The sequence below is a fragment of the Elephantulus edwardii genome, unplaced genomic scaffold, assembly GCF_000299155.1.
Source record: "Elephantulus edwardii isolate Elephantulus edwardi_28Jun2011 unplaced genomic scaffold, EleEdw1.0 scaffold00028, whole genome shotgun sequence".
NCBI lineage: Eukaryota > Metazoa > Chordata > Mammalia > Macroscelidea > Macroscelididae > Elephantulus > Elephantulus edwardii.
The window spans coordinates 4,774,305-4,796,463 of NW_006399778.1; the positions used below are offsets into that span (position 1 = coordinate 4,774,305).

At 44.1% G+C, this 22,159-nt stretch overlaps 1 protein-coding gene across 1 annotated transcript in view; it reads left to right on the forward strand.

Moving 5' to 3' along the window:
* The window catches only part of RHCE (Rh blood group, CcEe antigens), a 59,904-nt gene that overhangs the window by 25,331 nt on the left and 12,414 nt on the right, over nt 1-22,159 (forward strand). Inside the window, exons 3-8 of the mRNA XM_006883650.1 lie at nt 2,289-2,439; nt 6,987-7,128; nt 8,430-8,596; nt 12,661-12,798; nt 15,127-15,260; nt 19,909-19,988. Of these exons, the coding sequence (XP_006883712.1) occupies nt 2,289-2,439; nt 6,987-7,128; nt 8,430-8,596; nt 12,661-12,798; nt 15,127-15,260; nt 19,909-19,988 (812 nt within the window). The remainder of the gene's footprint in view (nt 1-2,288; nt 2,440-6,986; nt 7,129-8,429; nt 8,597-12,660; nt 12,799-15,126; nt 15,261-19,908; nt 19,989-22,159) is intronic.

Here is a 22,159-nt window from a genome sequence, read left to right on the forward strand (position 1 = left end):
GCGGCCTATCTTATTCATCTTTGTCCTTTGTTTCTCAGCACTTACTAAATGGTTCGTGGAGCAAATGGGAAAGGAAAGGAACTACTCAATGGTGTGATTTAAAAAAAAACAACACCAAACTGTATTTTGAAATGTCCAGGTTTCCTCTAGAATAACCTCTAACAATAACAAGCCTTGTGACTGTTTCTTACGTACATTTCACAGCAGCCCCAAAGGTGTTATCTCCTCCCTATAAATGAGGACGTTGAGGCACAGAGTGGTTATGTAACTTGCGCAGGGACACACAGCCAGGAAATGAGTCAGAATTCTGGTCCTGGAAGTCTGGCCCTGAGTTTGTATTTCTGACTATTGTTCACTACTGTCTCAGCATCTTTCCAGCTGGTCCTTGAGATCTCAAACTCCACCGCTGGGCCAATCTTCAATTAAACAGATTCTCTTTAGCACAGGGTAACAAGCTAAATCAGGATAAAACATTGAGTGTTGGCTTATTCTTGATAATTCTTGGTCCTGGTAAGGCTCCTTCACCTGTCCTTTACCCTCCTCTGCCTTTAATAAAGTCCCTGAGCTGTTTCAGCAGCAAACACTGGGGAGGCTGTGTCCACACACTGAATCCAGGCCACCTCGGCTCAGGCTTCCTGTTTGTCATCAACTAGCTGTGTGACCATGGCCAAAAAAAAAAAAAGAAAAGATCACCTCTTCTAATCTCAGTGCACTCATCTGTGAAACAAGGTACTGATGGAACCCCTGGCGCCATTTTTATAGAGGGCTGTTCAGCGGATTAAAGCTAAATGAGACCTCTCCTCCACATCGTTTTTCAGGGAGCTGGGTCTGTCCATTTGGGGATATAACTTTCTAATAAATCTCTTTACTATTTTACCCTCAGAAAACCCCAAAACTAAATAGGCAATAAGTAAGTACAAGCCTATGAAACATAATGTTCAAGAAAATATTTTTAGTTATGGTTTAGGAAACATTTTCCCACCTCAGAAGAAGGTACCCTAGGGGAAGGTAGGTTGCTTTAACCACCATCTGGTTCAGTGTCACCTCCCCCAGGAAGCCCTCCTTGGTTAGTCTAGTCTACACTTCTCTCCCTCCCGGATATGGTTTATAAATATTCACAGTTAAGAGGCTCATGATAAGCCTATCTCCCCAACTGGCTCATAAACTCTTGAAGACAAAATTATCTTCTCTTTCTGAATGTTGTTGTGTATCACCGAGTTGGAACTGACCCATGGTTGACCCTCTGGCGGGTTTTCATAGGTAGTTAATAGCTTGGGAAGAGATGGCCCATTTTTCTGCCATGAAGCAGCTAGTGGACTCAAACCGTATGCCTTCAGGATTAAAGCACAGCTTCTTGCCACTTATTCCATCAGAACTCTCTTCCTGATTACCCACATTCAACGGGCTTACTTGTAAGGAAAGGAAGGCATCCATAGGCCGGTTGCAGGTGAGTCCGTTCCCGCTCGTGGTAACCCCATGTGTTACAGCGAAGAGCTGCACTAAGTTTTTATTAGTGACCTTTTACTGTGATCTTTTGGAAGCACATCCCTGGGTCTTCCTTCTGAGAGCCTCTAAGTGGGTTCAATCTGCCAACCTTTCTTAGTAGCTTAATTAAATCACCCGGAAAGTATATAGGCAATGAGATTGATAATATTAGCATTTATTTATAAGTCAGTCCATGAGTTCGTTCTTTTTACCAATGATGGTGGCTGATAAATGTGCCCCCATGTTCTTTCTAATTCCTACACTATCTCCGTGAGATGGATTTAGCATTATAAATATTATTATCATCCCTGTTTTACAGATGGAGAAACAAGCTCGAGTAGGTAAAAGAGCTGCTCAAGTGGAAAAGCTAGGCTTGCAAGCCAGGCTTGTCCTACTTCCAATCCCAGCCTCCTTCCACCATAGCAGAGAGAGGGAGGCAGGAGCAAGGCCGCCGAGGAGCAGGCGGTGGCTGAACGGTGGGAGGGCCGGCTGGTGAAGAGCGCCCTCTATTGAGCATTTGTGAGTGATTACGGCAGAAGGCAAATCCCTCTTGACCAGTCAACCTGTTCACACTGACACCTTTGCGTGAGGACCTGAGGGTGTAGATGTCACCCTCGTGGGGAAAGGGATAAGGCAAACTCCGACGCTGTATGATCAGACCCGAATGGGTAGAGATCTCCTGATGTGTCCCCAGTGCCTGGTGCAGTGCCAGACGAAAGGAGGCACAGACTGAGTGTTTATTGAATGGTTGAGGGGACATGCTTCCTTCATTATCAACCTCTCTTTCTCTCTTCCTTCACTAGTATTCAAGAGGCCACCATGAGTGCCATGTGCGTGCTGATTTCAGCTGGCGCTGTCCTAGGGAAGGTCAACCTGGTGCAGCTGGTGGTGATGGCGCTGATGGAGGTGGCCTCCGTCGTGGCTGCGAATAAGATCTACAAGGACATCTTTGATGTGAGTCATGGTGCCCTGAGAGGACAGCTCACCCAGAAGGGAAACCAGGGGGAGTGTGGGGCCCATCACTTCCATTTTGTGCGACATCTGTGCTTTTAAAAAATCAAAACACAGTGCAACAATGAATGAATGAAAACCCAAAATCTCTGTAAATGTTCATTAAAACTAACAAAAATTTAATAATAATAAAAAAGGGGAAAAAATTAAAACAGTCCCAAAGGAGGCTATAAAATTATCTATGCTAAATATTTAAACACTGCAAACTAATGCTTTTAACTTTCAAGACTGTAACATTGACCTAGTCACAAGAGAACTATGAAATGTGTAAAAGGGGAAATCGTTCCCACAGTCCTGAAGACAGTGCAGCTGTCCGGTTGTCTGGCCAGAGCTGACTTTTAAGCTAATCAGTGTCCGTAACTCTCTATGTGTAATCTCATTAGGAGACAATGTCAGAAGTTTAGAGTTTTTTGTGAAGATGAAAACCAGTTAGTTGCTAAGAAGTTTATTCCAATTTTATGGTGACTGTACATCATGCTTGGAAAGGTGGAGGATTGGCAAAAGAGAGGAAGACCTTTGATAAGATGGATTAACACGTGACAGCAGCAATGGGCTCAAATGTGTTGGAGAAGCTGAGGATGGCGCAGGATATGCCAGGCTTCACATCTGTTCACTCCCAGGGTCACTGTGAGTCGTACTCAACTGGACAGCACCTAACAACAATGAATGTCAGAAAAGAATTCTGTTCCATTAAAAAAAAAAACAACACCTTTGTGTGTGTTTCCAGTGAAACTTTATACACCAGTTTAGGTTCCCATTCCAACAACTTCTGCACAAATTGTCCAGTGACTTTGTACAGTTTTCAATGCTGACTTTTTTGGGGGGCTCACAGCACAGTAATGAATTTTGGGGAAATAGATCTCCAAGCCTTTCTTCTGCGTTGCCTCTGGATGGACTGAAACTACTGATCTTTCAGTTGGTTGTTGTGCACATTATACCCACTCTTCACTTATTGACGATCTCATTTTCTAACACTTTCATTTACTACAACAGTAAAAATCTACTATCCGACTCCTTTGTGCCTTCATAACATTCACCTGGTGATATTGGCTGTGATGGGGCCAAGTCTCATGACTGGCTGTGACGGCTACGATCCTGTGTCAGCTGGCTTAGCAGTTATATAACAGCAGAATTTGGAAGTAATGTAATCAGTCACCCAGCCATCACAGTGAGTGATGACAGCAGAAGGCAAATCCTCTTTGTGATCTGATGTGTTCATCGTCCATTTCCATGTAACGACTTTGTCCTTGGAGCCTAATCATGTTGTTAAGTGAGGAGCAGATATAATCCTTTCCACCACATGGGGACTGAGAAGGTGAGGTCAGGCCTAATGACCATACCAGCTCCCCTGACCCTGAGTGAGCTCAGAGCTAACATTCTCATCTCACTGAGGAGGAATCTGATGCCCAGAGAGGGGAAGACACTGCCCAAGATCACACAGCAAAGTAGTAGATGAACCCAGAGTCCAGCATAGTTTAGCAGAAAGAACACTGGACTTGGAGTCTGAGGTTTGCATCTGAGTGATTCCATAAACTCCATGAACTCTGGGCAATTTAACCTATTGTCATTTCAAAGTCTTCATCTGTAGTATAGGAAGGTCATTTCACTACCTCATAGGAATTTTTAAGTAATTTAACTAAACTAAATAAGAGGATAACAGTAGCAAGCTCATTTTCTTTAAATCAATTCCAACTCATGCAAACCCATGTGTTATACAGTGAAGTGCCATTAATAGGGTTTTATGGAGTGTCATCTTTAAATCTTCAACAATAACAGTCTTTACAGGAACATAACACCAGGTCTTTCTTCCATGGCACTTCTGCGTGGATCAAGTGCAAACTGTGCTGACCTCACTCACTCTCACTGCTGTCAAGTCAGAGCAGATTCATAGCTGACCCTTCTGCAGGTTTTCACAGGCTGTAAATCGTGTGGAAGGAGATTGTTTGATTCTCTTCTAAGGAGCTGCTGGTAGATTTGAAGCACCAGAGAAGGCTAGCCATCTTTAGGTTATTAGTACAATTCCCTGCAGAAACCATGCCACCCTCCAGGAGACTTATAAAAGTTGATGCATATTTTTCCAGTGTTTAGACCATTTTCCCTCAAGATGCCATTGTAAAAACTTTAGATTTGACTCTGAAGAATATGCAAAGTGCTGAGTTTTGAGCAGAGGAAAGAGATGATCTGACTTGTGTTTTAAGACAATCTCTCCAGCTTCTGGGTTTAGAACAGATCAAGATGGGTGGGGTGGAAGCAGGTGGAAACCAGAGAAAACTACAATCTTCCAGGCTTGGCCATGAAAGTGGATTCTGATTGCATTTTGAAGGCAGAATTGCTGATGCATCACACATGGATATGAAAAAAGGGAGAAGGATGTGGTTAGGGCTATGGTTAAGGTGAGGATGTTTAGGCATGCCAGTGGAGGGGGTGTATGGGAACCTACAGACAATGCAGCTGTTTATCACCTGTACCCTGGGTGGACGGCTCCCACCACCCTCCTCTTGTTGCACTGCTGGGGGGTTGATAACAGTCTAAGCCTTGGGATAGACAATGTCAAAGATCCAAAGTGAAAGTATACCTGAGGGGTTTAGCAAAGCAAAGGGAGTAGAGGAGGAAGACTAGGAGGTGAATCAGAGAGGTTAGGGAGAGAGTACTCTAGGTCCCAGCAAGCAGACTGATTTGCTTGGAGTCAAATGGGAGCTGGATGACCAAGATTATGAGGAGGCCGCAGGATAGGGCAGGGTTACTATTAGTTGTTCATAGGGCCGCTATGAGTTGTGGTCAACTCAGCATGGCACCTAATGACCACAACAAGATCGGAGCCATTGAAGGGTTCTGAGCCAAGAAGTGACGTGGTCTGATTGTCTCTTTTCTTTTCCTTTTCTCTTCTTCCTTCCTTCCTTTCTCTTACAATTTTCACAATGTGTCAACATTTCCTTTAATTCCATTCTAGTTGTTCCATTTCTTCCATTTCCCTGCCCCCTTATCATCTCATATTTGCTCTCAGTAATCATTGGCTTTTATTGGTCTTATATAGGTGTTTTTTTAAAGGAGTATTGAGCTCATGGGTGCATGTGTGTCAAATTGTTTCACTAAAATATAACCTGAGGGGTTAGCTTTGGCTCAAAGTTCAAATAGTATCAAAGGTTTAAAGAGCATCAAAGGGTGATTGTCTTAGCAGGTCCTCAGTAATAGTCTTCTTAACTGGCTCAAGAGTCTCAAATGTTAGGAATTTGGACTCTGTTCCTCAGTTTTTTCCCGTTCACTAAGAGTCCTATTGTGGCATTGATTAGCATTATTGGTAGAGTAACTAGTAAGTACTCTAGTTCTTCTGGTCTCAGGGTAGATGAAACTGTAGTTCGTGTAGGTGATTTCTATAGATGAGTTCATCCTCTGGGAGTTTAGTGGCCTGACTTCTACTTTAACAGGATTGCTTCAGTTGCTGCAGGAGACTAGTTGGGAGGGAAACAAGGCCAAAAACAGGGAGGCCAGTTAGGAGGCTGGTGCAATAATTTATAGCAGTGATGATGGTGACTCAAACCAAAGATACATCAAAAGAGAGAAGAAGTAGAAATCCTGCCAATTCTAGATATTTCTGGATGTACAGCTCACAAACTTTACCAGTAACCAACTACTAAGTAATCCTTATTAAGATTACTACATCTGACATTTAGAAAGCAAAATTAACCCACCAGATGCTCTGCTGGAGAAGGAGGGACAATCTCCTCCTGTACCAGTCAGATCCGATTTGACGGTACACACAAAAAAATAATAATGATTATAAAGAAGTCTGTCTTTTCCATGTTGTCAAGTTTATTATCCCTCATGCCTCTATGCAAATATGTGGCATCTCACTGAAAAGTCAGGAACCTTGAGGTGTGTGGCCATGTGGCCTTTGCTCCACTGAAGTGAACCTCTGTCGAACCATGTAGGAGATACTGATAAAATCCATAGTCCCGACGTGGCACAAACAGTTAAGCACTCAAGTGCTAACCGAAAAGTTGGCAGTCTGAGCCCATCTAGAAGGATTCAGAGAAAAGTCCTGGTAATCTACTCACAATTGTAAGCTGATTGGCTGTTGTGATTTTGTTAACAATCATCTGTGGTCTGGAAGACTTTCGTTTAAAGCAATCAGGACCTGGTGGGCGGGCCTTTGTATTTAAAAGTTGGTTGCAAAATATCACAGCCCTTGAAAACACCATGGAACAAAAGTTCTGCTCTAACATACACAGGGTCACCCTGTGTCATAATCAATTCAATGACAAATTATTTAATCAAGAACAGCCAGCAATCTCTCTGAACTAAATGCACAGCTTCTTCCAGGGGTTCCTCTGAAAGGGGAAGCAAGTTGGGTGGGGAAGCTCTCTGATCACCTGCCTCAGGTCTTCATTCCCATCCACTGCATGGCCTGCAGAGCTTCCTCCAAAGAACACAGGGCATCACCAGTGGCCAGAGGTGGCTGACATTTATTGCTTCTGCTGGGTTTCTTGCAGGTGACCAATCACATTCGCATAATGCATGTTCACGTATTTGGGGCCTATTTTGGGCTGAGTGTGGCCTGGTCCTTTCATCTGCCCAACAAACCAGAGGAGAAAGAACAGATTGCAACAAGTCCCAGTTTGTTCTCCATGCTGGGTAAGGACAAAGTGGGATGGGTGGCACATTCCCAGTGCTGAGCTGAGAAGTTCAACGGAGGTTCTGCTGGGAGAAAAATTGCTCTTCTGCGCACCTGTCTTGGGTGTGTGAAAGGCCTATAAAGACTCGCTTCTCAGAGCAGTATTGGTTGATGGCGTGGTTTAATCAAGTTTCCTTCTAGAGACCTCTTTTCATTAACAGCCAATGGAAAGAGAGACAGGTTGCATTTGAAGAAATGTATCTAATCCTTTTACTCTCAAATAAAGAAAGGAACTAGAAAAGTAAAGAGGGTGGTTCTCAAAACAGAGGGAGGAAACAGAGTAGGAGAAGAAAGTGAGCAGGAATAATAATTTGTTTCTTTTTTTAAGTTGCTGTGAAAATAAAGTTAAACTGCTGGAGGAAGTTTAGAGAACACTGGGTGGTGGGGTTGACAGAAGATGAGTGAATGGCTATCAAGCCAAGGGACAAAATGAAAACAGTTATCAGTTTTTATATTTAAGAAACCTTGGTGGCACTGTGGTTAAAAACAGGTTCTAGCCAAATGGTTTAAACTCACTAGCCATTCTGCAGGAGAAAGCTAAGGCAGCGAGTTTCCATTCTACTGTGTCCTGCAGTTATCAGTAAGAACCAACTAGATAGTAGCTGTGTACCTTCAAGTCGGAATTGACTCATAGCTGACCCTCCAGTGGGTTTTTAGAAGCAGTTAATAACATGGGATGAGATTGCCCATCCTTCTCCCATGGAGCAGCTGGTGGATTCGAACCATGTACCTTTGTATTGACAGTGTGATTCCTTACCACTAAGCCATCAGAGATTGACAGGAGTGGGTTTGGCTTTTATTAATATTTCGAGATAAACATTTGCCCCTCAAATGCTTACTGAGGAAGACCTTCAACAGGATGTACTGGCAGAGTGAGACCGCAATGGGCTTGGGCTTGGCAAAGATCAGAGGATGACATGGGTTAGAGCAAAATTCTGTTCTGTCATTCAGAATCACCCTGAATCGTCATCAATTTGATGACACCTAAGAGCAGCAACAACATTTGGCCATCACAGAATAGGGTCAGAAGACCTAAAATTTGATGCATTCAGGTCTCAAGGCCATAAAAAAATAAAAAGAAATTGGCTAATTACTTCCACCCCCTGGGTAATTCAGAGAGGTGATATAATTTGCCCAAAGTCCCAAAGCTAGAAAGTGACAAGCCATCCAGGGCTAGAGAGTCCTCATCTGAAGCCCCCTGCAGGCTCTGAACTTCAGAGCAGAAGTGGTAACCATGACAGTGACCTTCTCTGACCCCTAGGCACCCTCTTCCTGTGGATATTCTGGCCAAGTTTCAACTCTGCTCTGCTGGAGGCTCCAGATGAAAAGAAAAATGCCGTGTTCAACACCTACTATGCTCTTGCGGTCAGTGCAGTGACAGCCATCTCGGTGTCAGCCTTGGCTCACCCCAAAGGAAAGCTCAACATGGTGAGGAGGGAGCCTTGGGAAGCCCTTGGGCTCTCTGGGCCTGACACACACACATACTCATGCCTCCTCATCCTCAGTGACAGCTCTGTGGGTTGGGAAATAGTTCAGTGCCTACAATGCGTGTGGAGTTACATGGAGAGAGCACACTGGGCTGTCACAATGGGATTAGAACTTAGAAGACAGTGTCATGACCAAAGGCCCTCTGTGGGGTGATTACATCATGAGCTTTGGCTTCAAACAGACCCAAGTTCTGTGATTTCTAGTTATTAAGCGAGTCAGCAGGGAGGAAAGATAATAGTATAGTCTCCTTTCCTCCAAGAAACTTCAGCAATGGGATTGCTGAATCAAGAAGAAAGAAGTCCGTTAGGCTAGCCACATGACCTTGGTTGAGTTTGTGTGTGTGTGTGTGTGTACCGTCAAATCAGATCTGACTGGTACAGGAGGAGATTGCCCCTCCTTCTCCAGGAGAGCATCTGGTGGATTCAAACTACGTGCCTCTGGGATTACAGTGCAGCTTCTTGCCACTAGGCCACCACAGCTCCCTGCAAACTTGAACTTTTTGAGCCTCATTGGTAAAGTCAGAATCAAGAGAAAAATGTATGTAGAATGCTTAATGTAAGGTATGATCTAGGCAAACACTGTAGTTGTCACACACCATTGAGTTGGAACCGACTCATAGCTGATCCTCCAGCGGTTTTTCAGAAGCAGTAAACTGAAAGGAAGGAGATGGCCCATCTTTCTCCCGCGGAGCAGCTGGTGCATTCGAACTGTGAGCCTTTGGGTTTGCAATGCAACTTCTTACCACAAAGCCACCAGAGCTCTGTAGGCAAACATTAGGTGCTTTTATCAAGAAAGTTGAACATGCTGGTGGCTGACTGTTAAGAAGCTGCGGTGCAATCCCTAAAGCACACAACTCAAATCCACCAGCTGCTTCACCAACAAACGATGGGAAAACTCCTCCCATGTGATTTACTGCCTCTGAAAACCTGCTGGAGGGTCAGCTAGGTGTCAGTTCAACTCAACAACACTTGAAAAGGGGGAAGAGTTGTGGAGAGTTGACCTCAGAGGATGGCTGACACTGGAAGAAAAGGAAAATGAGCAGAAATTAGCAAATGGATGGATAAGAAAGGGAAGGTATGGTGAGGTTTCAATAAGACAAAGTAAATAATAGTATTGCACAGTGATGCTCCAAGGAAAAGTGGATATGACTTATTGAATGAAAGCCACTTTAGTAAAAACAAAAACCCACACAGTCAGAGGACTCTGTGTTTTGTGAGAAGAGAAGGGGAGGGGAGGAGAGGAGAGGAGAGGAGAGGAGAGGAGAGGAGAGAAGAGGAGAAAAGAGAAGAGGGAGAAGATAGCACAAAAGACAAAACTAGTCCAGTTAAGCCAACCAGAGGTGATGGGGGAAAGTCTGGACAGGGGTCCTGGACTGAAAGAATGTGGTTACATTCTGTTGATGACAGGTTAGCAGGATATGCCCAGCACTGAGGGAGGTGGGGAACAGTCTCTAGTGACAATAAGCCCAGGAGCAAACAGGGTGGAAGCACCCAGTGAGGCAGGTGAAGGTGCCAGGCCGAGGAGGCTGACTAGCTGGTGGTTGTTGCTAGCTGTTGTCACTCTGCTGGCTCTCACTGATGGTGACCTTATGTGTAATGGAAAAAATGCTGGCTAGTTCCTCATCATCCTCACAACTGTTGCTCTGATACAGCAAACATTTGTGGCAGCCACTGAATCAATGCATCCCCTTGAGGGTCTCCTTTCCTGCAGCTGCTTCCAGAGCCCAAAGTCCTAACATCTGGTTAGAGGTGGGGGTCGGAGCAAGGACACAGCAGGGATCTGATTAAGGCCCAGACCTAGCTATTAGAGGTGGATCTAGTCATAAGAAGTGATATAGGCACCATATAGCCAATAATAATAATAAATAATTACAATGTTGTTGTTATGTGCCTTCAAGCCACCCACAATTCATAGCAACTCTATAAACAACAAATCTGAACCCTGCCCTATTCTGCGCCATCCTAAAGCTCTCTGACATGCTTCAGCCCGTTGTTACAGTCACTGTGTCAGTCCACCTCATTGAGGGTCTTCCTCTCGTTCTCTGATCCTCCACCTTTCCCAGCATGATCTCTTTTTCCAAGAACTGACCCCTCCTGACAACATGTCCAAAGTCTGTGAGATGGTGTTTTCATCTTCTTGCCCCTAAGAAGCCCGTTGTGTGCACTTCCTCCAAGAAAGATTTATTCTTTGGTAAATCTGGGGGATGTGCTGTATTCTTTACCGACACCACAGTCTAAAGGCATCAATTTTTTTTTAATTGTCCAACTTTCAGATAATTGAATAATTACGATGCTGTTGTCAACTGTGACTCAGAGTGACCCTATGAATAATAGCTCTGAAACTTGTGCTACACTGAGCCAGTCTCACTATCTCTGACACACCTGACCCCATTGCCGTAGTCTCAATCCATCTCATTCAGGTTCTTCTTCTCTTGCATTGACCTTTTATCCTTCAAAGCTTGATGGCATTTTCCAAGGACTCCTAACACCATGCCCCAAGTACATGAGACAAAGTTTCAAAATCCTTGCCTCCAAGGAGCAACCTGGTTTCATGGTCTCCATGATAGACCAGTTTGTTCTCTTGGCTGCCCATGGTATGTTCAATGCTTTTCTCCAGCACCACAGCTCAAAGGCATTGATTCTTCTGTCATCTTTAATCATTGTCCAGCTTTCAAAGGCATAGGAGGCAACTGAGAAGACCACATCTTAGATTGGGCACATCTTGGTCTTTAGACAGGCTGTTTCTCTTTAGCCACTTGGGAGGAGTCCTTGGCAGCAAATTTTCCCAATACAACTCGTCTTTTGGTTTCCTGATTGCTAGTGCCAAGGGCATTGATTGTGGATCCAAGGAGGATGAAATCATTAATAACTAATCTTTTTTCCATCTCTCCTGATGCTGCCTCTTGGCCCAGTAATGAAGATTTTTGTTTTCTTTACATTGAGATGTAATCCATATTGAAGGCTGCAGTCCTTGATCCTCTGCAGCAAGTGCTTCAAGTCCTCCTCATATTCAGTAAGCAAGTTTGCTGCATAATGCAGGTTATTAATTTTCCTCCAATCCGATACCACAGTCTTTTTCATAGAATCCAGCTTAAATGATTTTCTCAGCATACAGTCCTGATGCACACCCTTTCCAATTTTAAACCATGCAACGTTCCCTTGCTCTATTCTGACAACAGCTTCTTAGTCTAGGTATAGATTTAATATAAACACAATTAAGTATTCTAAAATCCCCCTTCTTCTCAAAGTTAACCATAGTTTGTTGTGATCTACTTAGTCAAATGCCTTTTCATAGTCAATAAAACATAAGTAGACATTCTTTGAGGATTCTCTGCTTTCAGCCAAGATCTATCTGACATCAGCAATAATATCCCTGGTGCCATGACCTTGTCTAGCCCCTGCGTGAGCTTCTGGCAGTTTTCTGTCTATATGCCCTGTTCTGTTTTTGGATGATCTTCAGTAATATTTTGCTTGCGATATTAATGATATTGTTCAATAATTTCTACATTCTGTTGGATCATCTCTTTTGGGAATGAGAATAAATCTGGATCTCTTCTAGTAATAGTTATATTTATTGCTCAATGTCTGGTACTCTGCTGAAGACCACATATGTCCTAATTGAGAATTGATTTAATTCTTACACTAAGCTCATCAAGTTGGTATGATCATAACCATTTTTCCAGTAGGAAAATTGAGGCACTGAGAGTTTAAGGACACATTAGTAATACGCCTGAGGGATGACAAGGACCCTGAACAACCTATACTTTCAAGCTGATTTCTAATGTTTCACAAGTGTGGTAACTGTTCCCTGAGCCTGAGAGGTGGGGGTGAGATAAACCCATTGATGAGGTCATGAGTTCCTGCCAAAGGGAGAGGATAATTTCAGGATCAGGGAATCAAGGAGGATGTAAGAGCTTTGCCTTAATATCAACTTGCTGTTACTTTGGGAAAGTCAGTATCCTCGCAGGCCCTCACTTCATTCAGTTACAAGTTATTTCCTTGCAGAATCATATCCACAACGCTGTGCTGGCAGGAGGCGTGGCTGTGGGTGCCCCAGGTCACCTGATCCTTTTTCCTTCAGTGGCCATGATTCTTGGCCTTGTGGCTGGATTGATCTCCCTCGGAGGAGCCAAGTGCCTGCCGGTAAGGAGCTGGGCAACTCACATCTACTGCTTAGATTTAGACCTGTAAGGTCCCTGGGACTGTGGTGGGTCATTCTGGGTGCTATTAGCTGCACTGGACAGACACTGATGCTTTCTCAGACTGGCTTCCAAGCCTCAAAGGGTAAGTGATCTTTTCTAAGTCGATTGATATGTTTAATAGCAAGTAACAGAACCCATTCATGAAGGGATTTGTTATCAGCTAGATGTCACAGATTCCGAGGATCGGGGAGTTGTTGAGATCCAGGAATGGCTGGCACGAGGGAATGATGTGGTGTGAGCAGACCCTTCACAAGAAATCTTTGTTCTACCTCATTCTTTCTTTTCTCTGAATATCTGCCCCATTCTCACTCTTCTAGTCCAAATGGTGAACTGTGGCCTCTGTTGTCAAGAAAGGAGCCTGGGAGAATCTCTTGGCCCCAATCCTAAAGTGCTCATTGGCTTAATTTGAAAAATGTCCTCACACCTGAGGAAATCATCAGATTGTGAGCATATTTTGCACAAATGGTTGCTGCCAGTGAACTTTGTGCATGGGGGTGGAAGGAGCAGCCCCCCAAAGAAGGACCTGATAATCTGCATTTGCCTGCTTCTGGTTGTCTAGTATTTCTAAGTGAATGGATTCTCCTTCCTTTATGGCCCAACAAGCATACCAGGATAATCTAACTTCAGTTTGAATTGAGCAATTGGCTATAACATGTTGTTGTTGTTGTTGTTGTTGTTGTTGTTAGGTGCCATCAAGTCAATTCATAGTGACTCCATGGACAGACCAGAATCCTGTCTTATCCTGTGTCGTCCTCATCAGTTCTGACATACTTGAGCCCATTGCTGTAGTCACTGTGTTAATCTATTTTCTTGAGAGTCCTTCTCTTTTCAGGACCCTCCACCTTTCCAAGCATTATGGTTTTTTTCCCAAGAAATGGCCCCAACTAACTTCTAAGAAAACTGCTTGAGGACATGATAACACATAGGTTTTAAGGCTTGAGCGAGGAGAAAGGAGGAAATGTTTAGGGTGGGACAAGAAACTGCATTTGGATGTATAGTGAATGTTCTGAGAGGCAGTTTTGACTCAAAGGAAGAAAGGAAGGACTTAGTAACAATTCATTTGATCCAAACTGGAATAATTATTTGACATCTCATCTTTGGCATGGGAACAGATGTCCTTTTCTTCTCAGGGAGGCTTTGAAAGCTTGAGGGGAAAGAAGGAAACCAAGAAATGAATAAACAGCAAAGTATGCATAGCATATTATCAGCAGGTATCACTTTCCTCTGTTGGCCTCAGATACCTGTGTCTATCACTGGCGTTGTTGTTGTTATATACTGTTGAGTCAGAACTGACTCAAAGCTGACCCTTCAATAGGTTTTCAGAGGCAGTAAATCACATGAGAGGAGATTGCCCAACTTTCTCCCATGGAGCAGCTGGTGGATTCAAACCACGTGCCTTCTATTACTGAAGGACTGTTAAAAGATGGCACATCATCCATCACTCAGCACATGTGAGTGACTGAACGCACTTTTTGAACAATTCATCTATCCATTCAACATGTATGTAAACAATAGTTTAGTGATGGAAATAAACACAATACTCCTGATAAATACTATAGGACCACATCTAAACTAGCCTGGGGTGGGCCAGGAAATGTATCCCAGAGCAGAAGATGTCTCCACTGAAGGCCGGCAAAAAAGCCAGCTTGCATTTGTATTGGCATCTGTTAGCTCACAGCCCTCTGGGAGGCTGCATGGGGAGATGGGAGGAGCACTGAAAGAGGAATTAGGAAGTGTGCCCACTGGCTTTTCTCTAACCAGTCTTGTTACCATAAGGATGGCACTTAAGGTTGGGTTAGACCCTTGAGTCTCAACCAGATATAGCTGGGCAAAGCTTGGAGATATTTTAGGTTGCCACTTCTGGAAAGCAGGGGGGAATGCTATTAACATCTAGGTGTAGATACCAAGTATGCTGCTGAATACCCTACAATACCCAGAACCACCCCAACAACTAAAATTTATCAATCCCAAATGTTAGTGGCGCACAGGCCAGACCCTCTTTCCCCTAACTGTGGTCCATGAACCAACAACCTTGTCACAGCCTGGGGCCTTGTTAGAAACACGGAATCTCAGGCTCACCCCAGACTCACATAATCTGGCCCCACATCTTCACAAGATCCTAGGTGATTCAAGCTGGAGAGGTGCTTCCCTAGGGGAGACCTGCTCCTCATCCCTCACTGGTGGCCCTCGATGCTGAGGCCTGTGGGAAGGGTGAGGAGGGGTTGTGAGTCTCATCTGCAGACCTGCTCATGATGATACTTGTCTCTAGGTGTGTTTGAATCGTGTGCTGAGAATTCATGACGCAGGCGGGGTACACTCTACCTTCGGCTTGCCAGGTCTGCTCGGAGGGGTCATCTACATTGTGTTGATGATGTTGGAGGTCTCTTGGATCGGAAACAGCATGTGAGTCACTTGGCCCACCCTTAGTACCCTATTCAACCTGTAAAGAAAGGTGTCACATCTTTTAACTGGGCTGCATGCATTCAGACACCCAGTAGGTCTTCAGCAATTCTCCCAAGTTCTGACCCCTTATAGAATCATCATGTCTACAGGCCACTTCTTTCCAAAGGTGGGAGCTTAAGTGCAAGGCAGGGGCAGACCTGAGACCCCCCCCCCGCCCCCGCAAACGCAGACTGAGAAGGTCACTCAAGTCCAAGCCAGCTGAATCGGTCAACCAATAGCGATTTAGGTCATGTTGAGCATCTGCTGTGGAGTCAGGCCCGTCATGAAACCTGGGCCCACTACTTACCAGCTGGACTGCTGCTTAACCTGTCTGAGCCTCAGTTTCCCACCTGTAAATGAAGCTAATGATAGGACTCTTCCTGGTAGTATTGTCGAGAGGAGTCATTTGTTAACATTTTATTGAGCCTCGACTTGATTGCAGACACAGTATAGTTGTAAAGAAAATCCTCTTAGCATTAGGAAAATGGGGAGCACCACCCACCCACCCAATCTCATCATTTTATACCAAGGCCCAGAAAGAGATGGGGCTTGACTGAGAGCTCACTGTGAAGAAGTGGCAGAAGGGTGGGAACTTCAGACAATGGGTGGGATGGCAGTGGTCAGTTAGCCATACCAAGGGCTGGCCATTGCTTCCAGTACCTTCTTCCAGTACCATACTTACTTCTATGAGTACCTACTGGATGTAACTCAGACAAGAGGCTTCAGCACAATATGGGCAGAGATTGTCCTAGACAAACAGATATAGTTAGAATAATATTACTTGTAATCACTAGATTTTGTTGACTGCCACCTGAGTTCTGAGAACATAACACGTAACATCTCATTTAATCCTCACAATGATCTGCTGAGGCAAATATTATTGCCATACCCCAAGAAGTTATATTTAAAGTCACCTGCACAAGATCACTGGGATGGCAGCTATCTGTAACAGTGAAGTGGGTGGTGAGGCACTCAGCATGTTTGGGGGTATCTCAGAAGAAACATGGAGAGCTGGGGCCCCTTCCAACTCTCGAACCCCTTCCAGTTCTAACATCCAAGAAACCATACTCTCAAGTTTTGTAAGAGTCCTATCTGGGTGGATGAAACACCTCTCCTTGATTGCTTGGGATGAATGAGGAGAATCCCATTTGGAAGTAAGGAGGCAACATTCTTCAGCATCATGCTTCAGTGATGTACCCACCATTATAACAGACACACAACTCTGGACAAAGCCTCTCGCTTTCCTGGGCTGCAAGTCCCCATCTCTGATGTGCTGGGCTGATCTAACAAGGGCTCCACACTCAGGTGCTTACAAGGGGCCAAGTTGTTGTTGGTAGGTGATGCTGAGTTGACTATGACTCAGTGATCCTCTGAACCACACATCTGAGCCTGGCCCCGACCTGCACCATCGTCAAGCTCAGTTACGCTCAAGCCCATTGTGGTGGTCACTGTGTTATTCCATCTTGCTGAGAGTCTTCCTCTCTTTTGCTGACCCTCTACTTTTCCCAGCATGCTGTCTTTCTCCAAGGCCCAGGCCCTCCTGACCACATGCCTAAAGTTTGTGAGACCAAGTTTCATCATCCTTGCGTCTCAGGAACAGTCTGGTTGTACTTCCTTCAAGATAGATTTGTTGGTTCTTTTGGGAGGCCAAGGGATATTCAACACTTTTCACCAGCACCACAGTTAAAAGCCATCAATTTGTCTCTGGTGTTCCTTATTCCGTGTCCCACTTTGAGATGTATACGAAGCACACGTAGTGTTTAAACAGACACCTTTTCTCTTTAGCACTTTGTTCTTTAGTCCCAGGCCTTTCTTCTGAGGCACCCCCAGCAGCGCCCTGACAAGCTCTAACTGTTGCTGGTCTCCATTTGGGCAGTAGCAGAGGAGGCCTTTGAGTTGCCATATGTGATTCTTGCTGTATACTGTTAAGGCAGAACCGATCCATAGCTGACCCTCCAGCAGGTTTTCAGAGACAATATATCACACAGAAGGAGACTGCCCACCTTTCTCCTGTGGAGCAGCTGGTGGATTCAAATGCTATACCTTTGGATTGGTAACACAATTTTTTTTTTCTCCCAAGTCCTTTTTTTTAAAATTTATTATTAGTTTCAATGAAAATTTACTTTGGATTTCCATTTATTCATTGTTGTACTTTTCTCCCCTCCCAACCCTTCCCCCTAGTACACTGCCCTCTTGGAAAAGTAAAAGAAATATTCTTTCATTGTTTTACAAACCCTCACCCCAGGTCCACTCCACTATGCAGCCTTCACTCTGGACTCCTGTCATGAAAAAAATACCTAATCACATATCCCTTTTAAACAGTTTTCTCCTTCACCTGTTTCAATGCAGTATACATTATTGAACCCGTCTTTCTCAGTCTCTCCCCAACCCCAAGGTCAGTCCTATTTTACAACAGTGGCACCATGCAGTATTTGTCCTTTTGTGACCCAGATACTTCACTTAGCATGACCTCCAGGGTCACCCATTTTGAATAATATTGCATGAGTTCCTTGTTTTTCAATGCAGCATAGTATTCCATTGTTTGAATATACCACAATTTCTGTATCCATTCGTTTGTAGATGGGCACTTAGGTTGTTTCCAACTCCCTGCTATTGTGAACAAAGCTGCGATAAACATGGGTGTGGATATATCTGCCTGGGTTTCAGTTATGGTGTCTTTGGGGTATATTCCCAGTAGTGGAATTGCTGAGTCAAATGGTATCTCTATTTGCAACTTTTTGAGAAAGCGCCGTACTGCCTTCCACAGTGGTTGCACCATTTTACATTTCCACCAACAGTGAATAAAAGTTCCAGTTTCTCCACAACCTCACCAGCATTTGTTGCTCGCTGTTCTGTTTTCTGTTAAATTTTGCTATTCTGACTGGGGTGAGATGATATCTCATAGTTGTTTTGATTTGCATCTCTCTTAGAGCTGGGGATTTTGAACATTTCTTCATGTGCTTGTTGACCATCTGAATATCTTCTTTGGTGAAGTGTCTGTTCATATCCTGTGCCCATTTTTCTATTGGATTATTTACCTTTATCTTGTTTTGGTGCTCAAGTATTTTATGAATTCTGGATATAAGTCCCTTATCTGACACCCCGTTGGAGAAGTTTTTGGATGTGCAGGTGGCACAATTTTTTACCACTAAGCCACCAGAGCTCCCCCTATCTGGGAAGAATTTAGTAGTTTTGCTTTAATTATGTCTCTTTTCATAGTTACCTTTCATTTCTTTCCCATTTATACTTGTTTCACTAATTTCCTTTAAGAAGCATTCATGTACATTGCTTAAAATCTATTTACAGAAAAAGGTTAAATGAACAAAATCATATCCCTGAATTGCCATTGTGGACTTCAAGTGCTAAACTTTGGTTTGGTTAGCTGTGCAACAAAATGCAGACTACACCACCAGAATGCCTTCAAAGGCTAAAACTTGGGAAGCATGGGATGTGACTTTGTTGGTAGATAAGCCTGATTTAAATACCAAGCTCCACCCACTCCAAGTCACATGACCTTAGAACACTTGATTCACTTTTCTCACCTTGGCTTTTCCCATCTGTGGAGCAGGGACACTGACAGCTGGCTTGCTGGGCTGTTTGTATCAGGAGCCATGGTAGAGCTGAAGACCCAAGAAGTCTTTATTATCATTATTATTATTAATTTTAATGAAAGTTTACAGAGATGGTTTCCAGTCATTCATTGTTGCACTTTTCTCCCTGCTCCCCACCCCCAATTCACTCTTCTCCTTGAAAAGAAAAAGAAAAACTCTTTCACGGTTATGCAATCCTTCCCCCCAAGTCCACTCCACTATTCAGCCTTCACTCTGGACTTCTGTAATGACAAGAATACCCATTCACATATCTCTTTTAAACAGTTTTCTCCCTCATCTGTTTCAGTGCAATATACATCATTCCTCCCCTCCTCTGTCTTCCCTCAACCCCGACATCAGTCCCATTTTACAACAGTGGCCCTATGCAGTATTTGTTCTTATGTGACTGAGATAACTTGTTCTAGACAACTCTCTGTGAAGCTAGAATGAAAGAAAGGGCTGGCAGTGCCCAGGTGCAAAAGGGGTCCTAGGAAAAACATTTCCAATATCCCAGGGCCCTCCAAAAAGTTTATGTTTAAAAGGAAGCCCAGGGGCTGGTTTGGAGAAGAAAGAGAAGACTGTTTCAAGAATGTGCAGGAAGACAGGGGAGATGGGTCTGATAGCTGGGCTTTGTCCTGATAGGAATAAAATTGTTGACTTTAATTTCCTAATGAGGAAACTGGGAACCCTGAGGGGGTATGTAACTTGTCCAGGATCATGAAGCTAGAAAATTGCCAAGCTGAGACTTGATTTTTCTGTTTCCTGGTCTAGTTTCTTTTCCCTGGGGCCTGAGGATTCAAATAAGCCACAGAAGAGCCTGGGGTTCCCCTTTCCGACCCCTCCTCTCCTAGTTTCTGCCTGGTCTTCTGGTAAATGACAGATGAGCCAGCTGGATGGGGTATGCCTGTTCTCCTGAGGCTCTCCTGACCGATGATGATCAGCCAGACAGTCCTTTGGGGCTCAGATGACCCCTGCAGCCTTGTGCCCAAATGTGACCACAACTGCTTTGTCATTTCTAGGATCAACCACCAGCTGGTCATGGACATTGGAGCACTTAGCTTGGCTGTGGCTATGGCGCTGACATGTGGCCTCCTGACAGGTCAGTGTCAAACACCCTTCCTATTCCCTGAACCAGGCCCAACACCCTGTCCTCAGTGCATCCTGCTCTGTGGACCAGAAGTATGTGTGCTCAGCCCTGCACTGAGAACAGACCACCTCAGGCCCAGCAAAAGGAGGTAAAGAGCTCAAGCCAAGAGCTCATAATTGCAAAGGCCCTCAGAGGCCACTGGCTTCAGAGGTGGATCCTGAATTTTAGGGAAGGAAAAGGGGTGGGCTTTCCTGACGTTCTAAGTAGGAACATGAAAAGGTGAGTGGTTACACTCCAGTCTCTGAAGTTTTGACTCAGTTTTATACAGAAGACCAAGGAAACTCTTACATCAAAAAAGCCTCCCTTTCAAATAAAACAAAAACCCTGTAAAAAAAAGCCTACCTTTTATTTCCTAAAACTCATTGCTGTTAAGTCAGAACAGACTTACAGCTGATCCTCCAGTGGGTTTTCTGAGGCTATGAATCACATAGGAGGAGGTTGCCCATCTTTCTCCCACGGAGCAAGTGGTGGATCTGGACCATATGCCCTTGGGTTGGCAGCACAACTCCTTACCTACTAGACTACCCAGAGTTCCCTTTATTTCCTGAAGACATCCATAAAACCAAAAGCTGATTTCCGCTGAGTTAGCTCTGACTCGCAGACATCCATGAGTGTCAGAGTCGAACTGTACTCCACCACGGGGTTTTTACTGACTAACCTTCCAGAAACCAATTGCCTGCCATTTCTTCTGAGACATCTTTGGGTGCACAAAATCCCTCCAAACTTGCAGTTTTCAGCCAAGTATATTAACCCATTTGCACCACCCAGGGACACCTGAGGATGCTCATAATGTTATTTTATTTAACAAATTCCACATCTACAAGCCAAGTACTATTGTAGCCACTGGAGAACACAGCAGTGAATGAAGCAGATTCCCTGACCTCATGGAGGTGACATTCTAGTGAGGGGCATTGACAGTAAACAAACAAATGACTATCAGGTCCGATAGTACTATGTGCTATTGGTGTTTTTAGGTGCTAGAAAGAAAAAGAAAGCAGAGTAGGGGGATACAGTCTGTGTATGTGTGTGCGTGGAGTCCTCTTAGATGGGAAAGTCTAGCTGATAAGTAGACCTTTAACTAAGGCACTGAACGAAGAGAAGAGAGGCATGCTATGCACCCATTTGAAGGGAACAGTGTCCCATGAAAAGGGAACAGCAAGTACAAAAGTCCTGTGGCAGGAGTATGTTATGCATCTTTAGGAATCAGGAAGGAGGCCAGCATGAGTAAGGTGATGGAATGAGGGGGAAAGAGCTAGAAGCTAGAGGGAGTGAGGCCATTGTGGGAGATAGGAAGTTGTTGGAGATCATTAACAAAGGGATGACGTTTTTGTTGTCGCCAAAGTGACAGAACAACAATGAATCTTCAGGCATTAACTTGCCAGTCTTATTTATAACCTCCTTAAGAAAAGACAAACCAAAACCCCAACCTCAAACTCTTTGTCATCAAACTGAAACCTACTCATTGCTGACCTTCTACTGGGTTTGTGAGGCTGTAAATCACACTAGGGGGCGGGGATATTGCCCATCTTTATCTTAAAGAGTAGCTGATTAGCAGTACAACCCCCTACAGACTATGCCTCCAGTCTTATAGCCAGATAAAAGAGACATTCTATCAAGAACAGTTCACTTTTATTCTAGAATCATCTTCTATTGGTGAGGTAGTGACATGTTGTGTCCCTGGGCAAGGGTGCACCAGATAGTACAGAGACCAAATAGTACAGCAGACATCAATAAGTTATGTGACCTGGGGCACTTCGCTGAGGCTCTGTTAGTTTCTTTGTAAAATCAAGAGGCTATAAAAGCAGACCTACCGGCTTCCTCTCAGCTCTAAAAATACGTATGCAGGTGCTTTTTGGAGTTCCCTGAGTAATTTTAGAGTGAGATTATCTAGAATTGCTTTAATATACGAGTTGGCTTCCACTTTCTGGCTGAGGTGATTAATTAAATATGGAATCGGAGGTGATTAATTAAATACAGATGAGAAAAATGGCTCCCTTCAAAACTTTACAATCTGTTCATAATGGCAATACCCACCCACACAGATAGGATTGCCAGATTTAGCAACTGAAAAGATACCTGTTTGGGTTTGTGGTGTTGGTTTGGGGTTTTTTTTTTATTATTAT